This window comes from Bos grunniens, chromosome 29, assembly GCF_055505025.1.
Source record: "Bos grunniens cultivar Pamir isolate PY7600 chromosome 29, Bosgru_T2T1.0, whole genome shotgun sequence".
Taxonomy (NCBI): domain Eukaryota; kingdom Metazoa; phylum Chordata; class Mammalia; order Artiodactyla; family Bovidae; genus Bos; species Bos grunniens.
The window spans coordinates 14785796-14803447 of NC_141193.1; the positions used below are offsets into that span (position 1 = coordinate 14785796).

A 17652-nucleotide genomic window follows, 5' to 3' on the forward strand; every position below is an offset into this window, starting at 1 on the left:
ATAAAGAAAAAGGAGCAATTAGAGGTTTAACCAGTTAACAGTTTTAGAAAACATAAAATACAGTGGAGGAAATCATTACAGAAATAATGAAAGACTTTCTCTGAGATAAAAAAATGTCATAAGCTTTGAGGTTGAAGGAACCTTTCCTCTTTTTTAAATTTTTTAAATGAAAAATGCAATTCAAGCTCAGGAGTCCAGCCTGCTGGACCAATTCCTGCCTCCGCTGAGTTGTCAGTGACCCTCCAGAAAAGGAAGCCACCCACCCTCTGGGGTGGAGGGTTGAAGCCGTCACCACAAGTAACGCCAGGCCAATGACACACGGAGTCCTGGTGGAAGTTAAAGTATTTATTGATGTGTTTAAACTCTGTACATTCTCCACAGATCAGATTAAGGAGTTTGTAGGTGAAGTTTATCTGTGCATAGTGGGAAGAGACATGGATGGGTAAAGGGGAGGAAGAAGAAAAAAAAACATCACAGGGAAATAGAAAAAAAGATACACCACAGGTTACCAGAACCTTCTGAATTAAAAAAAAAAAAAAAAAAGGAAAAGAAGCAGCTGTGAGCAGCAACATCAACTACACAAGCATCACAGAGACTCATGTGGATGAAACAAAACTTTCAGAGCTTCCATGGGGTCTACAGGTCATTCGTGTACAGCTTGGAACATCCACCTTCCACAGAAAAGCACACCTCCCTGGTTCTCCCCGGGCCGCTGGCCGTCTCCTCCTGCCGTCTTCTCCCAGTGGATGGTGCGGACCAGTGCCTTGACGGGGGAGGGGGGCCGGGAATTACCCAAAGAGGAAAACTGCACATCTAGACATCACTTGGGAAGGACGTGCGTGGTCAGAAGCTACGGTGAGTCAATGGCAGACAGAGGAAGGTCGCCAGGTACCAACGACAGGCTAATTTCTGTGGAAGAACTGGATTGAGAAGGAGCGCAGCAGTGGGCCTGCTCTGCACACACAGGCTCGCTGAGAGATGCTGAAGCGCAAAAGCTTGCTCTGAGCACCTCTCTGGTGACAGGACTTGTGAGAAGACACCCTGGTACCCAGCGGTGGGAGCACCAGATCTCCGAGAAAAGGTCCTTCAAAGGCATTTTCAGAGGGGATGGTGATGTACTTTAAGAACCAATAATAACAGCTCCTGATTCAGCTTTCTCAGCAACTTTCTGAAAGCCCATTTAAAGGGAATACTGCCTCTTCTTCTTCATTTTTTTTTTTTTTTAAATAAAAACCAGGACAGTGAGCCTTAAAGAGGTGGTTTACACAGTGGAGCTGGAACAAACAGCCCGCATGTAGCATGTTCGGTCTATCATTGACAATCAACATTTTCCATTTCAGTAGAGAGCATGTGTGAGACGATACAATAGAAGTGAGATTCCTGATTAATTTAAAAAAAGAAAACTACATCAGTCAAATATCTGCAATAGATCATTTGTTCATTTAAGGTTTATATATCATATATTGTTATATTAACATTTTTTCGCCCATTTAAAAGAATGGAAATTGTGACTCTACAGTAGTACTTTATAGTCTTAATGCTCCAGGAGATCTGAGTGTCGAGGAATTCCTCTGGAAGTCACTGTCGGTCCATCGTCCATCCAGACCTCTGGACGTCTGCTGCCCGCCCAACCTCCCTCCACTGGCGCTGCGCTTCCCCCGCTTAAATCTGCATCTGCTCCAGGTATTTGTAGGTTGGGTTTTCGTAGCCATGGTTCTGCATCTTGCTCAGGTGACGCTCTTCTGGGGTGAGCATCGGGTCGACCTGGAGGAAAAAAGACGGTGGGCACTGTGAGAACGCAGGAGAACATGCCAGGGTGTCAGAAGACGTGAACTGTGCGATCCCCGGGACCACGGGCGCGGACGAGACAAGAGCAGGCGGTGAGGATCCAGTAGGAGAAGAAAGAAGAGAAGAGGGTCAGGGGGCTTCCCGGGTGGTCCAGTGGTTAAGAATCAGCCTTGCAACACGGGGGATACTTGATCCCTGGTTGGGGAATGAAGGTCCCACATGCCGTGGAGCAATGACGCCCACTCGATCCAACTACTGAGCCCTCGCACCCCAACTAGAGCCCTCGTGTTGCAATGACAGATCGCACGCCCCACTGAAGACCCCAGGTGTCGCAACTAAGACCCAACGAAACCAAAGAAATAAAAAAAGAAAATGGGGGGAGGTATCAGCGCAGGAGCTGGGACGGAGAGTTCTGCTTCCAGTGGCAGGGTCTGGGGAAGGGGCGGCAGGTGCCATGTTGGGCTGTGAAGGTGCCAAGAGGCCCCTGAAGCCACCTAAGAAGCAAGCCAAGGAGACAGACGAGGAGGGTAAGGCATTCAAGCATAAACAGAAGGAGGAGCAAAAGACACTCGAAGGGCTAAAAGGGAAGATCATGGGGAAAGTACCCCTGGCCACAGGTGGAATTAAGGAATCTGGCAAACAGTAAGCTGTTCCTTGCGTCCGAGGCGGTGAGGACCCTTAGTTCCATTCCTGTGCAGACATCCGCATTCCCTGCTGTAGCAGCTGCTACACCTCTAGGTAGGATGAAGTATTGTCCTGGAACTTTTTGTACATTTAAAACTTTTTATAAAAAAAAAATAATAATAACAAAAGAAAAGAGGGTCAGAGAGGCCAGCCTCCTGAAACCTAGAGTCCACATTGGAGGGAACGGTGAGCTGAATCTACAGCAAGTCTCTGCTCTGCTGTGTCTACGAGGCGCGGCCTGGGCGAGGGCGAGCCTTGCCAGCAGCAAGACCGGATGGCCTCTGGTCTCCTCCAGCTCCGGAATCCTACCACCTGATCAGGGTCCAGGAGGAGGTGAAACCAGATAACCAAGTGCACTTGGACTAATTTTCCCAACTGCATTCTATTCCTTACCAGGTTCCTTTTCTGGAATAAGGGCACCGTGGGCATTCCCACCGCCCACTAAAAACCAGTGCTAAGTAAACAGCTCTGAGTACAAATGAGCGAAAGACGGGTCAGAAAACAATCTGGTCTGGCTCCTTCTTTCTGAATTTCCTGCTGCTTTTTCTCCCCTACTGAAAAATAAGAGTGTTATTCCTCTTTCATATGTTTAAGACTCAGTTCACTCACATAGCCATCGTTACCTGACCTGTCGCACACCTACGTGGCTTGCTCCTTAGAAACCAAGTCAAAAGAAGCAAACTAATAATAAACAGATATTAAAAAGTTAAAAAAACCAGTATTAGCGGTCCTTCATTCTCAAACATCTAACACACCTGAAAAAAAGAACGGGACACACTAAGGAAACAATTTGAGAAAACCATTTTCTCAGCATAAAATGCTCTTACGACTTCCTCACATTCACAGTCAAAGCCCAAATCAATGTTAAATGTTGGTGACAGCCCTTGTGACAGGATCAGCTTAATTCAGCGGGGGCTGACTTCCAAGACGGGAGCCAAATAACACAGTGATTAAGCTGACGCTCGGGTCCTGTCCAGCTCGTTGACGGCTCACCTCCACGATGCCATGGCTGATGCTGCCATACTGCCTCCTCCTCAGCATCACTAGGCTGATGACGATGATGGTGGCGATGGCCACTGCGACGACCAGCAGGCCGATGAGGGCACTGCTGCTCAGGCTGAAGTCTTCCCGCAGTGGCCCTACAGACTCCTGAAGCAACAGAACAGACAGGCCATAGGGTGTGAGAGACGACAAGCCCGCGGGGTGCCAGGACCCTGCTGCCCAAGTGGTTATCCAGGTGGGGAGGGCCCCTATCCTTTCCTTCCAGGGACAAACCCAGGTCTCCTGCTTTGCAGGTTGATTTTTTTTTACCAGCTGAGCAACAAGAGAAGCCCAAGAATATTGGAATGGGTAGCCTATCCCTTCTCCAGCAGATCTTCCTAACCCAGGAATTGAACTAGGATCTCCTGCACTGCAGGTGGATTCTTTACCAACTGAGCTATCAGGGAAGCCCTTCCTTTACCTTCATGGGGATGCTAATCTTTCTTATCTGAAAGTACAGGAAAATGGGGGACGTGGGACCTTGATAACTTTAGATAGCAGGTGCTGCTCCGTCTTCCCCCTGAACTGGGAGGGTGGGAGAGAAAATAGCCAAGGCTGACCTGAGACCTGCCATCAGGTTTTGGAACAAAACGCATACCGGTTCTTCCTCGAGGCCTCCAACTCTCTCAGCGTTGAAAATCATTTCCTTCACGTCCAGGGTCTCATCAATGACCTGAAACAGCGGGGAAATGTCACCAGCTGAGAGGGAGGGGAAGTTGAGCATACGGGTAACTACTTCTTTGCTGCTCCGTATACCATTTGGAGCAGGGAAACAGACACTGGATGGACACCCAGCATCCCATCAGTTCTGCCACGCTTCCTAGGTCCACTCACCAAACCCCTTAACAAAGGAGCAGGGCTGGGTGCAAAATTACCATACAGCAGTTGGTCCTTTAAGGGCTGTCCCCTGCCTTTTCCTTTAAGTGACCATTGTGGAGGTATTTCAGGACAGACTATCCAGTAGCCATGTTCAAATATCAAACTCAGTTAAGGATAATCTAGAAACATTAAGTGATAAAAATGCTAGAAAAGTAATTAGCAGGAGGTATAAACCTCAGGCAGCTAACGAACCAAATGTGATTCTATTCCACTTCAAGTTATTAAATCATTATAAACAGCCTCTCACATTTGTTCATACTCTTAGTTGCAAATATTATTTTCCACTGTATAGCAAGAGATGAGCTACTGCTGAAAGAATTGCTCCGTCTCATATGTAGATGCTGAAGAACAGAGCACAACTGCAGGGGCAGTGGGAGCCCGCCCTGTGCTCCCCTGTGGGCACGGACACGTGGGAGTCCATCGGGGGAGTGTCTGATCGTTCTCAAAGTTAACTCGGACATGGAGCAGGGAGAAGCGGCTCACCATGTTCTCATCCACTTTCTTCTTGCTGTTGATCACTTTCTCCTCGGCCCCGATCAGTCCTCCGTCCTGCTCTCCCAGTGCGGATCCTGTGTGCAGAGAGCGCAGCTGTCTCCCGAGGTGGGCTGACCTCACGTCCGCCTCACAGAAGTGGCAGACTCCCTCCTGAGAGTCAGGGAGCCCCCACGGCATGCCCCCACCCCCGGCTCTCGATGTGCTACTTGCTCCCATCCTGGAGGATGCGTTATGCTCCACAGGGATGAGGGACACAGGACCGATGGGTGTCATGGGACAGGAAGAGGATGTGGTGCTCACTGTGTAAGCCTTCAGGAGAGAACGCGCTTTGAACTACAAAGAGAAACTGGGTCTAAAGGCCTTCCAGCACCGAAAAACCCTCGACCCCTGTGGTATCACCAAGCACCTACTATCCCCACTTGCTCCTTTGCCATCGGGGCTCCGAATGGAAGAACTGTCACCCCTGCACGCCCACCTCGAGCACCGTCTTTCTGCTGAAATGCCCTCCCTTCCCTTGTACCTGCCCATCTGTCCTTCAAGCTGCAGATCTTTTGGGGAGACATTCCCAGGTCATGGTACTTAAAAATCACTGTGTGTGATGACTGGTCTTGTTCTGTCTCTCACTATGCTGTAACCCTCCCGGGCCTGGACCAGACCATCACATCCTGAATAGGAAGGAGGCATTTCCTACACAGGGAGAATTCTAACACCAGGCTGGACAGCACCGCTCCATAAACAGAGCAAGAATGTCAACTGTCCTCTTGTCAAGGTCAGACATCGCCTGAGCTAGCATCACCTGCGCGTGGCGTTCCAAACGACAGCGAGAGGAAGAGTGAGATGCAATCCTCTAGTTTTCGCTCCAAAGCATGTGACTTCCAGCTCTCTTTTGAGTGTCTTGTTAATAATAACAAACACAGTGCTATAGGTGCCTGTGACCTGACCTTTTACAAATAGATCAACCTGGCAACACACTTGGCATTCTAAGGCGACCATGGCAGGTGAGTCAGATGCCGATATGGGAATCTACAAAGCTCGCTGTCCACGGGCTGCTAGAGGCCTGGCCATGGCAAAGGTGTCCGGCTCACAGCCAGACTTGGGCTGGACCCAGAGCCTCCAGTCACTACACTGCAGCTTTTGAACCCCTGGCCAGCTGATACTTCACTCATTAGAATGCAGCCAGAAAGCAGGCAGCTTTCCCCCCAAAGTGTTCATTTTAAAAGAGTCTCACAACTTGATTTGAGGGCGAGTTAAAGCAGGGCTGGCTTCTGTAGCCTCAGAACGTCAATGAAACAGTAAGGCCGTATTTCAGCGCACAGATGCTCATGACCAAGCCCAGTCGATTCGAACTGCTCCCCTCATCCCTCTCTCTCTCGTCAGAATTTCAAGGTCCTAAGGCAGGATCCTATTTGAAAAACGTGGCCCTGAACCAATGGACTCAAAGCCCTACTGCCAATGTGCAGACTGTCCTAACACTTTTTTTGGTGGTACAAGACATGTGTTTCTTAAATGTCGACCAAAACCACTTTGGTTATATAGAATGAATAATCAGGAGACGTTAAGAGACCAAAAGTTAACGTTTAAACCATTCCAGTGAATAACAGCTGAAGCATAAAGGTGAAAGCCAGCTAGACTTTTAGAAAATTCGTCTTCATCTAAACACATGTGCTGCTCAGAAGAATGTCCTCCAGTGACGCAGAGGAACACCCAAGGGAATAAAACCAAGCTCGCACACCCTTGTATTCTGAAAACCAACACATACGCCACCTCCAACCCTTCAGCCGGGGCGCAGCACACAGCAGTCAGTCTGTGCGTCCTTGTTCACAGAGACTCAGGATGGGCCGCCCGCCCACCCAGAAATGCTGCAGGCACACTGCGTCCCATGAAACAGAAGCACCGTGGGCTCGGGAGACTGAAGAAGCCAGGTTCAAATGCTGGCTCCTCTGCTTCTTCAGCTCATGACTTAACTCATGGAAGCTGAGGCTTCTTCAACTGCCTTATCTAGAAAAGAAAGTTAAGGCCCCTACCTCCGGTGTGCGCAGTGGGGTACACAAGACCAAGGTTGCAAGCCTGCAGCCTGTGTCCACACGCAGTTAACTTTGTCTGAAAACTGGACACTTATCACATCAGGAGTTCACTTGTCTCAACCTGTTTCATCCATCAGCTTCTACCATGTCCTAAAGGGACGCTACATCTCAGGGGACATGAGACAGCTGGAAACAAAGACACCTGGGCATGGACAAAAAGCAAGGGACAGCTAAGAAGAAAGGGAAAAGATGTAAGTGGGAGCGGCAGAGAAAGAGAGGTAAAATAAAATGACTCTCCACCTGACCACAAGTGTGTTTTTACTTATGCCAGCAATTGGCAACCAACCCGTTTAAACTGGATATACTTTTAAAAGTCCACCCAGATTAAAAGGGTTTATGAAGAATCTACTTTGGTTGCTCAGTATTCAGGTGCCGGAGGTCTGGCTGCACTGGCTCCCCTCACAGCCACATCTAAAGGGATGAGGTGGAAAAAGTTAATGATGGGATGAAGCAGAGCATGAAACTTCTGGGCAAATGCAGGGAATGAAGGCCTTAGTGGGAACATCTGTGACAAACCAACCTTTCTTCATTGGGTGGAACAACTCCGGCTGAGAGTCTAGCAGAAAGGAAAGCAGCAAAAACAAAACAGCACAAGAGGAGATTAAGGAAAAAAAAACGCCTTCTTTCAAAATTCCTACCTTAGACCTTCTCTGTAACATAAACAAAAAGCATGCTTCCTTACAAAAGGGGCCTGCACTTCCCCATAAGCAAACAGCATCGTGAGAGCTACAGCAAGACTGGAGGGGAGGGGAAAAAGGCAGGGAGTCTTGGGTCTCTCGGGAGGGCTTCTGTGAGATTTCTAAATCATTTAGCTTAGCCCCAAGTTACCTTCCTGAGAAAGTAACAGAAACACAAGTTATTCCTCGTCGTGGTTTTCCAAGGAGACAAGGTCCTAGTTCACAAACATCTAAGATGCCCCCGCCAGTAACAAGCTCTGAAGCAGGGACCCTTGCAGCCCTGCAAGGGTGCAAGGGTGGGGGTCTGTGAGGGAACGGCTGGGGAGCGAGGCGGCACCTCTTTGTCCGGCTCCTTCCTCGGATTCTCTTGTACTATCAGAGGCTCAGCGGTTCTGAGTCGGCACCTCTGAGACAGTAGGTTTAGAAGAAGACGCTTGTGTTGGGGTCTGGAGGCCGAACTGGGTGCCCACTTTCTTGGGCCGCTCTGGTGGCACCACTGGGTCTGGGCCCAGGACTCAGGACTGCCTCAACTCAGGCTCCAGTCCTTCCTTCCCACCCATGAGCTATGTGGCCCTAGGCAGACACTGACGCTCTTTAAACCCTGGATACCCAGAAAGGACACTTCCAGTCCCTTCCTGAGAGCATTATTTTGGGAAGGACAATATACAGGAAAGCATCCGCATACAGAGGCTGGAGTGTGTGGGGGCCCGGACAGCGGCGGCCACTGTTTTTATCATCCCCGCCATCGGCCGAGACAGCAGCAGACAAATAAACGGAAGCTGACGGCACACCCTGGCCTCAGGGCCTGGGACCAGCAGCCTGTTTATTTCTGGTACAGACTCACGGCTCTGAGAGCACACTGCAGACCTGGGATGCAGCAGGGAGCCTCCCATCGCCTACTTCCCAAGACCGTGAGGGAAAGTCAAGGACAGCCTAGGACACCAAAGTGCTATTTCAGCTGCAAAGGGGCCTCCACATCTAGGCCTCACACGCTGGACGCAGCTAGTGGCCACGGACATCAGAGGGCTTTAGGCTTTGGTCTACACAAGGGAGAAACACCACAAACTTCCGAGGTTCTGAAGGTGCCCCACTCGGAAGGTGCTTGGTGGACCCCATCCCCTGGCCTGCCCGAGCCACACAGGGAACACAGCCCCCTGACACCCCCACCCCTCCCTTCATCTGATTTCCATTTTCTAACCACGTCCCTCCCTGCCCTTGGTCCCACTGCTGGGCTGGCCTGTTGCACATACGCACCTTCGTTCTCAGGCAGGGATGGGAAGGGATGGAGGGAGTGGAACGGTGGGATCTCGTCGCTCTCCTCCGAGCTCACCCGCACGTCCACGGGGGTTTCTGAGAAGGAGGAGCTGAACTGGTCCATGTCGGCTCGCTGTTCTTGAAGCAGTTCATCTGATAAAGACAGACGCCCAGGAGCCATGTTTTCAGAAGGATATTGTTTCCTGGCACAGGACAGCCTGAACGGGACTAATCTGGTCGGATGCAAGCTCTGTTTAAACAGGAGTCTCACCAGTTCACAATTCAGGCCACGACCTGTTCCTCTCACCTGAGGGTGCACCTCTGACTCTGTAGACTGCAGAGCCCCAGCACTGGGAACCCCAGGGCTCGTTCCTGAGCACCCCTCTCTCCTCTAGCAATTCACTCTAAGTGGTTTCCTCCAATGACACAGGTGTAAATACCATCCATGGATCATGACCCCCACATCTGTGTCTTGTCCCTATAGCCCGGAGATCTGGCTTGTCTACCTGAGAGCCGACCACTTACCAAGGGCAGTTTCCATTTTAACAAGTGAAGACCACGCTGTACCTCGGCACTGTTTGGCCCCACCACCCATTCAGAACCAGGGCATATCCAGTGCTTTTCTTCCCCTCACTCCCTGCCCCACCCACCCCATCAGCACATCCTATTCACCCTTCCTCTGAAAGGCACCCTTCAAGTCCACCCACCCCTCCAGCTCCTCCCATTCCTGTCTCAGGGCACTTAGCCAGCCCCTCTCCCCTGGATTTTTACAAGTGCTTTCTGGTGACTTCCAATTTTCATCAACCCTCGACACAGCAACCTGGTAATTTTTTAAAAATTCACATTGTTTAAAAAAGCATAATCCAGATATAGTCACTCGCCAGTTTAAAACCCTTGAGCGACTTTGTTATCCCAGAATAAAATCCAAACTCCTTGATTTTGCTAAAATCTCTCAACTTCAGGCTCTGCAGTCGTCACTTCCTGTGCTTGCTGTTTTCCTGCTGGGGGTCTCTGCAGGGAGGGGGCTCCTCCTCATCACTAGACCACCCCTCCTCACTCCACCCGCCCGCACTCCAAGGCACCCTGACCACCAGGCACCTCCCCAGCCCACCCTTCCACCTCCAGCACAGGACACACCCCACCATGGACACTCATCTTCCTGTCCTCTCCTCCTACAACGTGAGCTTCCGGAGGTCTACTGGTGCACGTTCTACTCTGTGCACACAGTAGGCATTGTGCCTACACAGTAGGCACGACAAACGTTTGTTGAATAAATGAAGGGAAAGACCAGAAGAGGGAGAGGAACTGAGAATGGTGTGAACAGGTGCCTTGAAATATACCAGCAGTTACAGAGGGGAGGGTTAAGAGGACGCATACCCAGTCCCTTGCAACTTCACACCCTAGATTTCTCTTCCGGTAACAAGAGTCAAGGTCAGTGAAACTCAAGGCTCTGTGGCTGCCAGCCCAGGACTTGACCACGTGAGCCTGTGTGCACTAATGCCCAGCCTCCTTTCTCTAATCCGGCATGGTCTGACCTTGACGCCCACAGCTGGCACCCACCGATTTCCTCCTGGATCTCTTGGGCCACATACGGGACTTTGTAGAGCAGGGAGAGGCTCTGGTTCCGCCGTTCTTCAATCACATGGAGATGCGTCATCACCTGCGAGTACGAGGTCGGGGGGAAGGAGGCTTTGTCACCAGAACAGCCGGGCCTGCCGGACACCCACCCGCTCTACCAAGGCCTGTGTTCTCCAGCAAAGCAGCTGGTCAGAGGGGCAGTAGGACTTGCCCCCCCAACCCATATTCACTGACCACTGCGGTGTAAGAAAGTGGGGTATTGACTCAGTGACTTAAGGATTCATCCACACGGAGTGCTCCAAGTTAAGGGAAACTTTAAAAAGTGTCATTACCCGACAGTATTGTTTAAAAAAAAAAAAAAAAAGAACCCTCATTTGCACAATGTCAGATACTCAGGAAGGTTTTTCTGAGTGAAAGAGGAAACCAGTTGGTCGGTTTTTACCACTGGCCAGACTAAATGAAGTCACGAAAGAATGAAATCACTGGTTAAAAAGTAGATTTGTGGGGTGGGACCATTCATGGAGTGTGCTTAGTGAAGCAGCTGCTTGAAATGATTATCACTGTAAGCAAGAGGACAGGTGATTCCTGTTTAACTAAACGGGGCTTCCCTGGTGGCTCAGGTGGTAAAGAATCCGCCTACCATGCAGGAGACAGATTCCAGCCCTGGGTCAGGAAAATCCCCCTGGAGGAGGAAATGGCAACCCACTCCTTGCCTGGGAAATCCCATGGATAGAGGAGCCTGGTAGGCTAGAGTCCATGGGGTCACAAAGAGTCAGACATGACTGAGTGACTAAAACTTTCACTTTAACTAAACAAGCTATGCCTCCAAAGCTTCACACTGAGGTATAAACAAGCCTGATTTAACGAGTGATAACAAAGACATAGCTACCATATCTTCCATGCTCATTTCTTTTCTGAATGCAAAAGTTCCAAAGTAGTTCATCCAAAAAAAGAGGGGGAAAAGGTCATTAAAGTGGTCCCTGAATTTCAGAGCTTTTTATGGTGGAACTGGAGAAGGAAATGGCAGCCCACTCCAGTACTCTTGCCTGGAAAACCTCATGGACAGAGGCGCCTAGTAGGGTACAGTTCATGGGGTCATAAAGAGTTGGACATGACTGAGCTACTTCACTATGGAGGAAATAAGATTTGGGCTACCTCCGCCCCTATGACACAGTGAGTGTGAGGCAGGTGGCCACAGACCACACAAGGTCCTCGAGAAGGCTAATCCCACCAGTTACACCTGCCGCCACCAAGCTGTTCCTCAAGAGGGCGCTCTGAGCCAATGGATTAATTATATGGGCTTGAAGCCATTAACGTGAAGGGTCAAAATAAAAACTGAAGTTAAATGGAAAGAGGCTTTTATTGTAGATTGATGTCTCTCTGACCTTTAAAAGGAAGGATGAAAGCAATTTAATTTTACACTTGCCATTCTTTCAATCAAGTAAATTGATGGGAAAGTACCAGAGTCGAGTTGAGTGCCTTAGAGAAAAAATGCAAATGCAAAGGGAACCATCAGCTGCCTGGTCTGATCTCAGCAGTGGTGACACTCGCAGTCAGAGGATGGTTTCCTCGAGGACAAGACCAACCGCAGGCAGGGACACTGGGCATCAGGGGGTTTGGAGGACCCCCTGGAGCTGCAGAGTGAGGCGGCAGCCCATCACCTATGCCTCAAGCCAAAGTGCACAGGATCTAAGAGGCTCAGCGTGTTCGGGGTTTTCTAGACTTTACATAACACGACAGGGAACAGGCAAAGGCTAGTGTAATCTGGGGGCTGAGCTGCCCTAGAATTAACGGCTTTGAGCAGACGGTAAACAGCACGCAGCAGAGATGCTCTAAGAAGATGCTCCGCCTCCCGGGGCCCTCACTCGTGTGGCACCTGCCTCCTGGCTCGAAGGTTTACTGACCACACTGACTGAGGTCTCATCTGTCCTGCTACTCTAACCACATGAAACACGCTGCTTCTCTGTAAAATACTTCACAATAGTCTAGTTTTCTTAAAAAAAAAAAGAAAAGAAAAGAAAAGAAAAAAATGTGATTACACTGAAAAAAATTGAGTAGACCTGAAAAATTCTAACCTCTTGTCAGGATGCAAGCTCCCTGGCCTGAGCTTTCTGGAAGCCGCCCAAAGTCTGCTGGCCTCTTCTCCTCCTCCCCTACCCCGTCCACCTTCAAACACAGCCTCAACTCCAGGTCCAGCAGAGGCCCCGGGTCCCCAAGTCCTCCCCACTCTTTAGGAGCCCCATTTCTTTCACTGGCTGAACACTCAGCTGCCAAGGTGGGCTCGTACGTTAAAGGACAATTCTCCATTTTTACAGCTCACATAACTAACACCACACAACTGTGAGCTGCTCAAGGGCCCACAAGGATTCAACTGTGCAGTCAGATACTGGAGCAGAACCAGGCAGTGAATGCGGCTGGAGGGGAACCACACAGGGCCTCCGGGAAGTTCCCCCACAGTTACACCACACAAGCAACAGGAGGCGGGAGGGGACAGGTTCCCAGCCTGTGCACACCATGTCCCCACAGCCTGCAGAGCGCTGGATTTAGAATACGGAAAGTAATAGAGAAAGACCACTTATATCATTTCAAGGCCCTCTAGGAAAACTAACAGGCGAACTGTTTTAAAGGAAGCTAGTGGTCTTGTAGGCAAGTTCATTTCTATGAACACGAGAGTAAAACTCAAGTCGTATGCAGACAAAACCAGAACGAGAAAGCGGGTCCAGAAACAACCTGCTTTCAACCTACAGACGACTGCACAGACTGGTGGGATACAGCAGGGGACAAGACACGGGACCCAACGGCATCCAAACAACAACGAAACTGTACAAGACAGTCCCGTTTTAAGACGTGCTTGATATAGAGTCGGCCCAAATATTCGTTCAGGTTTTTGTACCATCTTATGGAAAAACCCAAATGAACTTTCTGGACAACTCAATGTTTGCCTAGAAAGAGATTTTAAATGTTAATTCTGGTGGTACCCTTAACCAGTAATAAACTGAAAGAAACTGACGTATCTCGCCAATACAACTATCCATCTCTAAGCTTCCAGAAACAATTTAAATAGAACATACTTAATATTAAAAAGTATGGGATACATATGTTTACATTTGTACCTTTGCAAAACCCAGCTCTTGGACCTACTGTCTCTGGAAATAAAAGGTCATTCTCCAGGACTAATTACAAGCAGCACGGGCCAGGGCGGTCTCCCCGCCGTCTGCCGTACCTGGGACCTCATCTGGGCCGCCTTCTCGGGGTCGACAGCCAGCACGTGCTGGTAGTGACGGAGGGTGTGGAGGCGGTCTTTGTTCTCAGCGCGGACGTAGCGCCGCAAGGCCTGAAGGATGCGATGGGGCTGCAAGACAGAACGGGAGTTTTCACGTCCAGAGACTACAGAACTGAAAACAGGCAGGAAAGTGAAGTTTTAAGAACTCACTGAGAATGTCAGCCTCAGCAAGGCACAGGAATGAAACCTGTACACTGAAAAGCTTTCAGTTACCAAGTAATAAGAAGCTACCTTTCTAAGTAAGGTACCAAAAGCTAAGTTCCACAGTTATAGAGGATCCTCTACGGACAGTATTTCCCAGAACCTCTAGCCCACTTCCTCTTCTAGCTCAATCTATGCTGTTTCCTGAGCTCAGCATCTGCTGCTGTAAATACTCAGGACAGACCTCACTTGCTTAAGGAGGATACAGACAAACACCCTGTCCCCGCAGAGCAAGGCAAGTCAGAGCTGAAGGATCAAGTCTAACAGCACTGGCAGAAAAGAGCTGTGATATAAACTTGCTCATCGTCTGATTTAAAATAGAATTGGTTCAAAAGTCTTCATCCATGGGACACATGTTTTTATTCTTTGGAAGTAAGGCTACTATAAAAATGCACAAGTTGGGGAACTACCGACTAGCAACCCAAGGTTCTGCTTTTCCACGGGAAGCTGTGTCTGCACTGCGGCGGCCCCGAGCCGGAAGTGGTCCCACACAAGCCACCCTGGGCTTTAGGGCTGGGCGTGCTCACCCGCGGAGGGTCGGACTGCAGGGCCGCCAGGTAGTTCTCCAGCGCCACCCGGCGGCGGTCGTTGAGCATGGCCTCCACACGCGCCAGGTGCGTCTCCACCAGCTGCTGCTTCTCGCTGGCTGCCTCCTTCTCCAGCGCCTTCACCATGGCCTGGAAGTGCTGAAAGAAAGAAGGAAGGAACCACATGGGATCCATGCCCCTGCAGGCGTGCACGCAGACGGGGGCAGACCCCATTCTGCCTCTCTGTGCCCACTGCCCCTGGAAGAGGCGCAGACTCGGGGGGAGCAGGGGTCGGGTCTGAGGGTTTTTAGAGGTGACCTTGAACATCGTAGGGGTTGAGGGCACCAATCCTCCTTGGTCAAAGAGCCTGTGTAACTAACTTATAGTCGGCCCTCCCTATGTGCAGTCCCACATCCACGGATTCAGCCAATCATGGATGGAGCGTTGCTGTGATGTCTACCACTGAAAATATCCATGTGTGGGGGGTGGATCCTCTGTTCAAGGGCTGACTGTACTTCTCCGTCTAACCAGAGCACATAAATCTGGGTGTCATGCAGGCTCCTCAGCACCTCTAGGGATGGAAATCCCAGCACGCAGAGCCCAGGCCTGGCCTCTCCATGTGCGCTGCGAGAAATGAAAGGCTGTCTTTCCCACACTGTAACACGGCGCCCCCAAACCACAGACCAATGGGGGACAGGCTGCAACACACAGCCCAGCCCCAGGGCAGGTGGTGCTGACCACTCAGACCACGTGGTGAAGGGCAGGCTCCCTGCAGGTGCCAGGCCAAGTCTGCAGACAGAATTTAAGGCTGGGGAGCTGAGGCCCCCCCACAAAGAGTGCATAAAGGGACACTTGTGGGTTTTCTAGGTTACTGGTGAAAAAGCAAAGGTGATTCAACATCACGAGCAGAGAGATTTTGGCAAAACATAAACACAAGCTGACTTAAACAGCAACTAGTGTCATGAGTCCCAAATCGGTCCTGTCAATTCCTGTGGACGCCCTCCTCTAGTCAAGGGGAAGGCAGCTGCTGAGGTTCTAAGATTACATTCTTACATCCAAAGTTAGAGATGAACTGGCATCAGAGAGCTCTATTTTCTGCTTTGGACTTTAATTAAGTCTGCCACAGGAAAAAAAAAAAAGCATTCACTTCTGCAGAAAACAAGGAGCAGCCTAAGAAGGACGATGCCTGAGGACTTGCCAGGAGAGGAGAAGAAACACAGCTGAGCAGAGGTTACTTCTGGGCATGAAAGGTGTGTGTGCTCTGCCCTGGGCTTGGGTTTCCCTCCATGGCAGGTGAGCAACTCCAGAGAACACCACTGGGAGGGAAAACAAAGCAGCGAAGACCTCCTTGTGACACGAACTCTGAATTAAAAGGGGGTGTCAACGTCCACCTTGTGGGGAGTTTGGCTCTGACCATATCCTGAAGGGTCTGCCTGGGGCCCCTCCCTGGAGGACACGTCTCACCTGAATGAGAGTCTGCCTCTCTGCTTTGGGGAGGTTCTTCGCTTGAAGTTCAGCCTCTTCCCATTCCTTCTTCACCTGGAACAAAGGTCAAAGCCACTATGACCAGATAATCTCTGGAACAATGGTCCCATTTTCTAAAAATACTGTGGGGCTCTGAACGTGATGTGGGAAGGCACACAAGGAGTGCGCAGCCCACGCGCCCACGCGCTCAAGGTCTGTCCAGGGCGGCTGCCTCAGGAGGTGCTGGCGTCAGTGCCCTGCTGGGGGAGCCCTGTTTCATGGCTGCCTCGTCCGTAACCTTGGGTGCGTTATTTGCCAGACTCTGTGCCTCAGTCTCCTCACAAGAAAGGGGAGGAGGGCTAACACCTGCTTCTCAGAACAGTAACAGGTTTCTCCCAACACACGAGACGTAAGGCTGCTGCCCAGACCTGGCAAATAGTCCCTTTTCAGTTTTCTTTCAACCCTTCTGGGTAAGTCTAGGAGAAAGCTGCACTTGCGTGGTGCTCCTGTTGCTCTGACACTTCCAACTCCTTTAAGGAAAAGAAACCCAGAGACTCAGACCTTCAGCAGGCAACAGTATCTAGCCAGAATGTTCTAACACTGCTTTCATTTAATGTACTAGTATCGTTACTCTCTTTTAATGGTAAATGATACTAGCTTTCTACTTACAATATTGATATAGAGTTCCCTTTTTCAGAAATAAAAAACTTAAAAAAAAACAAGCAGAACGTAATGTTGACAGGAAGTGCCTCCTGGCAGAATGGAACAGTAAAGCCCTGGGAGGGGTGACTCCACCATCACGGAGCTGGGGGAGGGGCGGGCACCAGTCCCATCCAGGGGACAGCCTCGCTCACACTCACACGCCTCACATGAGGAGGCGGTGTCCCTTTGCTTCAACTATGAAGCCCTGACACCACAAAGATAAGGGGCCGAGATTTACCCTGTCCATCCGGTTGCGGTGGCGGATTTCCAGCTGCTCCTTGGCCTTCTGGAAGCGTGCGTGCTCATTGTCGTCTGCAGACGTCTCGAAATACACGTCAACGTCATTGGTTGGCAGAGGAGTTGGGGGAACTGAAACAGAATGACCGGACGGTTCTCTCCGGGGCCCGGCCTGATGCTGAAGCTGCACGGTGCTCGGGGACGAAGCCCAGCTGGGCCTGCTGGAGGGACCGGTGTGTCCGGCACCACCTCAGAGGGGTGCGCCCATCTGGCGGGACTCCGCCCTGTCTTCCTTACCCAAAATCCAGCCGCCAGGCCCATCTGCACCCCCTGTACCTTCAGAACCAGTGAGGTACCTACTTGGGACTTCAGGGGCAGAGAAGAGAACACTTCTTACCCTCCCTCAGTTCCTGAAACCTTAAAACCTAAAATTAACTACCTGACCTACCCTTTTGGTCACTGAGTGCATCTGACCAGAGACAGGGCTGACGGCAGACGTGAAAAGGCACTGCAGGGCTCAGGCTGCCTTTTCTCCAGCTATTTTTAGGTCACAACTCACGCTGGGCCACTGATTCAACTGTATGTTCTCTGTACACAGACTGGGCAGAGAATGTCCAAACACCCCAGCTGCCTCTGCTTAGCTTACAGTCCCGCTGGAGGACCCTCAGCTCAGGCCCCCAGCAGAGACAACACGTCTCACAAGGACTTGCCGTGAAAGTGAAGCCACTCAGGGCTTTTCCATCCATGACGCTCGAGGG

The 17652-nt window shown here is 50.5% G+C and overlaps 1 protein-coding gene and 1 pseudogene across 4 annotated transcripts in view; one reads left to right on the plus strand and one right to left on the minus strand.

Annotated features, from left to right (window-relative positions):
* Positions 1-330: 330 nt before the first annotated feature.
* Positions 331-17652, minus strand: part of APLP2 (amyloid beta precursor like protein 2) — a 62584-nt gene continuing 45262 nt past the window's right edge. For 2 of the 4 annotated variants that reach the window (XM_086383127.1, XM_086383124.1), the window contains 11 exons: positions 16896-17026; positions 15956-16030; positions 14492-14650; positions 13704-13832; positions 10463-10562; positions 8903-9055; positions 7492-7527; positions 4876-4961; positions 4112-4186; positions 3466-3621; positions 331-1764 (listed from right to left, as the gene is read on the minus strand). In XM_086383127.1, the coding sequence (XP_086239253.1) occupies positions 1663-1764; positions 3466-3621; positions 4112-4186; positions 4876-4961; positions 7492-7527; positions 8903-9055; positions 10463-10562; positions 13704-13832; positions 14492-14650; positions 15956-16030; positions 16896-17026 (1202 nt within the window). In that variant the 3' untranslated portion in view covers positions 331-1662. The remainder of the gene's footprint in view (positions 1765-3465; positions 3622-4111; positions 4187-4875; positions 4962-7491; positions 7528-8902; positions 9056-10462; positions 10563-13703; positions 13833-14491; positions 14651-15955; positions 16031-16895; positions 17027-17652) is intronic. The other 2 variants (XM_086383128.1, XM_086383125.1) reach the window with 1 other exon arrangement.
* On the plus strand, positions 2204-2434 carry LOC147342182 (translation machinery-associated protein 7 pseudogene; annotated as a pseudogene).